The sequence below is a fragment of the Cucurbita pepo genome, chromosome LG03 (genome assembly GCF_002806865.2).
Source record: "Cucurbita pepo subsp. pepo cultivar mu-cu-16 chromosome LG03, ASM280686v2, whole genome shotgun sequence".
Lineage (NCBI taxonomy): Eukaryota > Viridiplantae > Streptophyta > Magnoliopsida > Cucurbitales > Cucurbitaceae > Cucurbita > Cucurbita pepo.
Genome location: NC_036640.1, coordinates 6648558 through 6655794, shown reverse-complemented (window position 1 = coordinate 6655794; position 7237 = coordinate 6648558). Strand labels below are relative to the sequence as shown.

At 36.2% G+C, this 7237-nt stretch overlaps 1 protein-coding gene across 2 annotated transcripts; it reads right to left on the bottom strand.

Annotated features, from left to right (window-relative positions):
• Nucleotides 1-905: 905 nt before the first annotated feature.
• Nucleotides 906-6416, bottom strand: LOC111791211 (heparan-alpha-glucosaminide N-acetyltransferase-like). 2 transcript variants are annotated; one of them, XM_023672471.1, is made up of 13 exons: nucleotides 5781-6416; nucleotides 3780-3917; nucleotides 3409-3490; nucleotides 3139-3215; nucleotides 2924-3030; nucleotides 2638-2761; nucleotides 2408-2524; nucleotides 2223-2314; nucleotides 2046-2112; nucleotides 1845-1923; nucleotides 1671-1762; nucleotides 1445-1588; nucleotides 906-1345 (listed from the first exon to the last, which is right to left on the bottom strand). In XM_023672471.1, the coding sequence occupies exons 1-13, from the start codon at nucleotides 6390-6392 to the stop codon at nucleotides 1319-1321; spliced, it is 1758 nt and encodes a 585-aa protein (XP_023528239.1). In that variant the 5' UTR covers nucleotides 6393-6416; the 3' UTR covers nucleotides 906-1318. The 2 variants fall into 2 exon arrangements, with proteins under 2 accessions (XP_023528239.1, XP_023528240.1); XM_023672472.1 differs by lacking the exon at nucleotides 906-1345 and having other exon boundaries at nucleotides 1403-1588.
• Between the last annotated feature and the right edge of the window lie 821 nt (nucleotides 6417-7237).

Here is a 7237-nt window from a genome sequence, read left to right as displayed (position 1 = left end):
TTGGCATTAATAAATGAAAGGCGAAGAAAGTTCTACTTAAATTAATGAGAATTGATTCGATTAATCAATATTAGTCTTACACTTTTCCATAAAAAAACCATTTGAGAAGTTGTCATCAATATATATATTTTTTTAGATTCTTAATCCATTGTAATTTCAATAGATGGGCTAAAGATGAAAATCTTTCCAAACTCAATAATTTCAATAAGCTTTATACAAAAATAATTTTAACCATAACTTTTTTTCAAAATTATATATATATATATATATATTAAAGAAATTGACGTCTTTTTCTTCTTTTTTATAAGTTACATATAGTACTTATGTTTTATATTGCATTGAATGTATAAAAAAAAAAAACGTTTTAAAATTTATTAGATGGTTAAAATTGTAACAGTTTTGAAAGATTAAAATTAAAATGGTAACATTTATCTAAATTTAATAAAATGAAAAGTTTGTGATTAAAATTGGTTCTCCAACCAGTTGCAACTATTTTATTGTAAATAATAGAATGGTGGAGGAGGATAGTGTAAAGATCACTTTAACACAGTCTAAAAAAATGGTAGCATAGGGGCAAATCAACGGATGGAAGAAGAGGGTTTATTAGGTAAAGAAGAAAAAGTGAGAAAAAGAAGGCAAATCAAATGAATGTGGTACCCTTGCAACATGAATGGCTATTTTTCAACATTGAAAGCATCTAAGATATGGAATGGGTAAAAAGGAACCAACCTTGGAATTCAACTTTCTTGAATTCAATCAGAATCAGAATCAGAATCAGATTCAGATTCAGATTCCTCAAACAGTTCACAAATGTATAAATTATGTTGAAAAAGCCTGGAAATCTTGTTAGGCCATCACCATCATCATCATCATCATCCTACTTCTATACAAAACTACACAATTCATTCATTCATTCATTATATCATATATAACTTTCCTGCATAAACCCAGGAATGATTTAAAGGTCATCATCATTTATCATCTTCTAAAAACTCATAATACAGTGTAGTGATGTGTCAAGGCAGATCACCTACTAAATAATAAATATATAGCTTCCCATTCAATTCCCCTTCTACACATTTTTACACAAAAATAAACTACATCTTTTCTATTAGGGACCAGCCGAGCGAGTGCTTGATCGAGCTACCGAGCATATACCTCTCTTTTTTATTGTTCCTTCCTCTTTTAATAGAAAATATCAATCAACCACCAATGGACATAACCATCATGATGCTATGTGGTCAAGTCTATATATTGCAAAGGACAGACCTTTGAAGCATTTGGACTCTCAAGAGGCCACTTCCACCACAACACCATTTCACGTTGTAATTCCAATTAGTCTCAGCTGCCAATTGCATAAACATATATAACATCTCAGAATCAACCACTCTAGTAATGTGGATACGATCGTGTCAGTTCATTTCATTAAGGGAAGCAAACTTACGATGTTGTTCTGTGGCTGCCCTGAGTAGAAGCCTTGGAGAACCACAGGCAGCACGTTACAGGCAGCCAGAACATATATCACCAATGCATGCTTTCCCATCCACTCCATCACCACATTCATGCGCCTCCATCTGTACACATCAACCTGCATCAACCGTACACAATCAGTCGCTAACCGTGCTTGTCGATAACCATGATATAGATCAGAGAATGAAGTTGTTTTATACCATCAAGTATATCCCGGTAAAGAGAAGTCCGGCTGCACCAGTAGTGACACTCATGTAACTAACTGTATAAAGAACCTTATTTATATGCATCCCTGCAAGAGAATTTGAGTTACTATTTGTCCTTGTCCCTTCAATCTTTCTATCATATCATCAAATCGACCCAATCTCACTCACCTACGAAGTCTAACCCAAGGGCCAGCACAATTAAACAAGAAGAAGGAATAATCCAATGAAGCATTCTGTCTCGGTGATCCTGCAAGTTGATAAGATAGATAAGAAATTGTTGTTTTCTACATAGGACAGACGAAAAAGAATTTACTCATGCACACACGAGTGTATGCAAAAGTACAATGTACGATGCAGTGTCTCACTCACTTTGAAATGTACAATGATATGCCCGTAATGCAAGCCAACCAAGCAGGTCACGACAGCCATCACTGTGCTACAAAATTCAACGAGATACAATAAGAACAACAAACTGAAACTGCAGTAAATTTTGTGCATTGCCTCCAATTTATTGCATATAGATAGAATCAAAATAAAGATGGATACCTTAAAATTCCTTCGGGATCAAAAGGAGCTTGACACCAAGAAGGAGCATTAGGAGGCAATGGACCATAGTCTGGTGAATTAATGCTGCATTGCTGAGAACAGACAGAAAAAAAAAAAAAAAAAAAAAAAAAAAAAAAANAAGCACAACCTATAGGGAGTAAACAATAGTGTCCTCAAATATTCACCTCAGACCGTGCATAAATAGGTCTTTTATACAGATGTTGAATACCAAATATCTTACGATCTATCATTCCCACAGCATTGCAGGCTGGTCCAGTGTCACCACGTGTGCCACATTTCACCTGAAATTGGGCATTAAGTGAGAGAGCCATTCAAGCAACCAATTATAACTAACTAATCCGGTATTCTTAACCCATCAATGAAAATAATATGACTTAAAAGATTCAATGCTCACAGAAAATATCTTTGGAGAGGCCATATTGGAAGTAGATTGACTTGGAACTTGATACTCCCAATCAGGAACGTACAGTCCATATGACAGGACAAGATATAACGTAGTGAGGATGACAGCAACAACCCTGTTGAGAGGAAGTTGGCAATATTTAGAATAAATACAAAAACAACCATGAAAAATGAGTTAAAGAAGCCCAATATTGTTCCAATGAAAATCAAAAGGTTAGATTGAAGAGATACAAATTTAAAGAGGAAAAAGAGAAGAAAAAGACATTCAAGAATCTTACAGCTGTAATTGATACTTTCTCCGCAATGCAGTTTCTGAATTCACATAATCACTTCCCTTTAGCCATATCTCACACACAGCTGCCAGAAAATATGCTATTGCAATTCTCTGTAGAGAAGGGAAGAAAACCATAAGATAACTGGAAAGAGTAACGAGTAAATAGCAAACAATTGAAGAAACAAACGGTACAGCGGCACTGTAGAGGAAAAATGTTACCTGTAAGATTCCCATCCATCTAATTTGCTGGATATCCACTCCATAAGTTAGATTGTTTATGCCATGGAGAAAGCCTCCTGAACAGAGAAGATTACTTTTCAGCATGGACCTCACAAAATAATGCACTGTACCTAACTCGCTCAAATATTTAAAACAATCTCTTATGCATTGAAATTTAGAAAGTTTACCAGTTTTGATCAATTCCCATCCGGATGAGAGAACACATTCTAAGTTTTACATTGAATAAATATTACATTTCTCGTAACTTACCTTGAAGGAAGAGGCCTAAGAACAAGAGCTTCAATGTCCGTAACACAGCCTTCTGAGTTGCAATGCCTCGGCTTGGAATTTTCTGTGTAAAGGGGAAGGGAAAATAAAAGCAAACTCTTCACGTGGGGGAAATGGTCAACAACAATAATAATCTTCTTAATGTTGGGGTAAAAAGTAGTTGGAATAGTGGAATATAATACATCCTACAGAACTTATTCAAATTTGATTTTTGAAATTCTCAAGCTTAGTAAATGAATGGCAATGACATGCCAAGTAAAAAGAACATAATTCAAATTTTAAAAAATAAAGTCATTAGTGTTTTTGAAGTTTTCAATTGCTTGGAAGTTAAAGGGCAATGAATAAAGAATCACCTTGTAAGCAAGGGCAAGCGAAACTCCAACAATGAATAGAAAAAATGGCATTACAAGATCTGCCAGGGTTAACCCATCCCATGGTGAATGGTTTATTGCAGGCATAACCCCACCACCATAGTCCACCACTATCATTAGCTGCAAACAAATAATGATAAAAGGGTGCAATTAATACATTGTATTAAGTTCACATAATAATCATTCATAACGTTTAGTCTTTTGTAGTCTCTGTAACGCTATTGCATTATATTCCACGCCAAATGAATAGTCATTAACCCCGTAACGCGTTTGAGAGACGTTACACAATAGAAACTTCACTTCCAAATACAACATCAAAGCCAAACAAAATGCGCTCATAATAATTGATACCCAATTGTCAGAAGAAAGAAGAAGCGTCTTATGTTCAGATGTATGAATCCACTGATCACGTAATGTGGACCAGATCAAGAAACTATTATTGTTTTGTTTTCTTTCCCATTGATCATTTCCATACCTCATTCAATAGATAATTAAAACAAAGTCAACTTATTGAACTTGAGCTTTTCAACATGCTCGCCACAATCAAACTATATGAAGATTTCTGTGTAGAGGCAGCATAACTTATGAAAAGAGAAAAAAAAAAAACAAGGGATGGGTCAGGTTGACCTTACATTAAAATAAATTATGAGAAAAAAAAGGTCAGAATTTAGAGTTCTCTGTAACATGCCCCAAAATTATATAGTAAATTAGAATTAGTGGCTCTAAAGTTGCGAACTTTCTAACTATTTCCTTCCAGAGAATTCCAAAAATTGAATCCAGCGCCCCATGGTTGGGCATGGCGACATGTGAAGTATCCAAGCATGTCAGTCCTCAAAGCAACTTTAGACAGTAACCTAACCGATAAAAAGAAAGGTTGCCAAATCGGAAGCCAACAAATTGTTTAAAATAATTAAAAGCACCAGAAAGATTATGCTGAACAGCTACACCTAAATAAACACGGGTGAAAAATCACATCAAAGGAACGGGTCAAAAGATGCAAATGGATCTTTGCGTATCCGTCTAACATCTGTGCATAAAATGAGTAAAGTTGCCGCAAGGAAGTGTTTTGTTCATGGTTTCTTCAGGGCAAAGCCAGAGAGAAAACAAATTAAAAAGAAGGGTTAAAGGGTTCTTCTCCTTTTTCTTCTTCAAGCAATGTTCTAAACCGGTCGCCATAGAAGACGACCAGCAAGACCATGAAGCTTGCTTGCTGCGTCATCATGCATGTCCTACACAAATAATGTGCCTGCTTCATTGCACGCGGTTTGGTATAATATAATTTTTAAACCCAATTAACGACCCCTCCTGTTTCTGCCACCACCAAACTATATGCTTCACCGATCAGCATCCCGTTTGTTTATTCAAAAGAGTTGACAAATGGATGGTGATAGATTGAAGAACATGATATATTTTTATTTAAAACAAATAAGGAGAGGGAGGGGATAACTTGAAATTATGGTAAGAACTTTTTTCTTTTTTAGAAGAAAAACCAATCGGGGAATAATTCATTTCCAAAACAAAAAATTGGGAAACATGGTCAGAATTAGGTTTCATCCCTTCCCCTAAAATCGCCTCAAATGAAGGAACTCATTTCATGATTCGAGGATCAAAAAACCTACAATTAATACTGAAACCCTCTTCCCCCAATCAGAAACTTCAATTTTAAAAGTCAAAATAGATATTATTTCTTCCAATCTCCACCGATGGCCGGTAAAATTCTGGAAGTCAAATCCTGATATTTTTGTTTCTTTTAAAAAAATAGTAAAACACAAGACCACAATGAGACCAATGTTCTTTCTCCTCCAGTCCATCGGCTACGAGAAATCTCAATGGCCGATAATACAAACGAGAAATAAGATCATTCCATCCAATCGAAGAACATGAACAAAATCCAACAAATAAGCTCAACAACGAAAGCAATAAGGGGAAAAAGAAAGAAAGAAAGCAAGAAAGCAAGAAAGGAAATGAAAAAAAAAGGATTACCGCAACAGTGATGCCGCGAAATACATCGAGGGAAGCAAGACGTTGGCCTGGGGGAGAAGATCGGAGAATGGGCCTAGCCGAAGAGGAAAATTGGGCGTCATCGAGTTTGGAAGAAGCAGGAGGAGTTAAGGGATTGGCATTGTGAAGAGGAAGAGGAGATCTGGAATGAGAATCAAGAAGAGCCATCTCAACATCTTCATGAGAGTGATTACAGTGGTGAGAAACAGAGAAGAGAGTGAGGGAATCTGGATTTATGAGAACAGCAGTCTCATTGGCGAGATCACAGTCATGGAGTGGTTTGATGGAGTCATACTTCCCCATATCCTTCCGGATTGGCATTGGAAGAACAGGAAATGAGCGGGGAGTTTGAAGAAGGGCGAAGAAGAGGGAGATGGAGAGAGGTAGAGTTGGAAAAGGAAAGGGAAGAGGAGAGAAAAGCTCCCCCGCTGGGAAGGAATGGCTCCCAGTTTCCCCACAATACTTTGCTTTCCTTCTGCAACCCCTTCTGTGTCTGCGTGAATTAGTTCCATTGGACCCTCTGCTTCCTTCTTGCTTATTTATACCTCCAACCAAACTGGATGCAAGACAGAAGCCACCCAGAAACCACAACATTATTTTTATTTTATTTTATTATTATTTTTTCTTTCTTTCTTTCTTTTTTAATCTTTCAATTATTCTGGAATTTTATAATTAAAAAAAAAAAAAAAAGATAAAAAAGGGGAAAATGAAAGTTAGGAAATTAAAGAGGAGTTGCTGTTGGGTTTCCGACGGAGATTCTGTATTTATTTTTGGAGCGTGGGAATGGGAATCATAAATGAGGGGAACCATGGTAAAAGTAAATAGGAAAAACTAAAAGTGATCCGATTATGATAATTATCGTTGGTTTTGTTGGGACCGTCAAAAAGCACGTGACACGATTGCAAAATGAATTTCGGTTACTAGGTGTTCAAATAACTCGTGAATTCAACCAATCTAAAATATTTTTACTCAATCCAATCCATAAAAGTTGATAGACAGTCAAAAGATCAACCAGTTGACATCTTTGTAATCCATCAACCAAAAAAAATAGAGTTACGATCTAATCTTATATTAATTTTTAGATTATTATGAATATATAAAACCTAAGAACTCAACCTAACTCGTCTAAAAGAATATTCGTTTGGGATCGAACAGTGTAGGGTTGGGTTTGGGTGAGAGGGCAAAATTGGGTGTGACCCCTGAGGTCGAAGTGCAAAGTGAAGGGGGCATTGAATTGTTGGTTGACGTGGCGGTTGTCCATTCCTCCGTTTATGGCTTGGCTTATCTGCCACGGGGGGTGGATACGCCACCTTCTTTTCATCATCTCATCCTCTCTAAACGCCTTTGCATTCAAATCTTTGTTTCTTTTTCGTTCTATGGATGGCAACCTCATTCAATTCAAAGCTAACTCATATAACGTCTTTAAATAATAATTAATG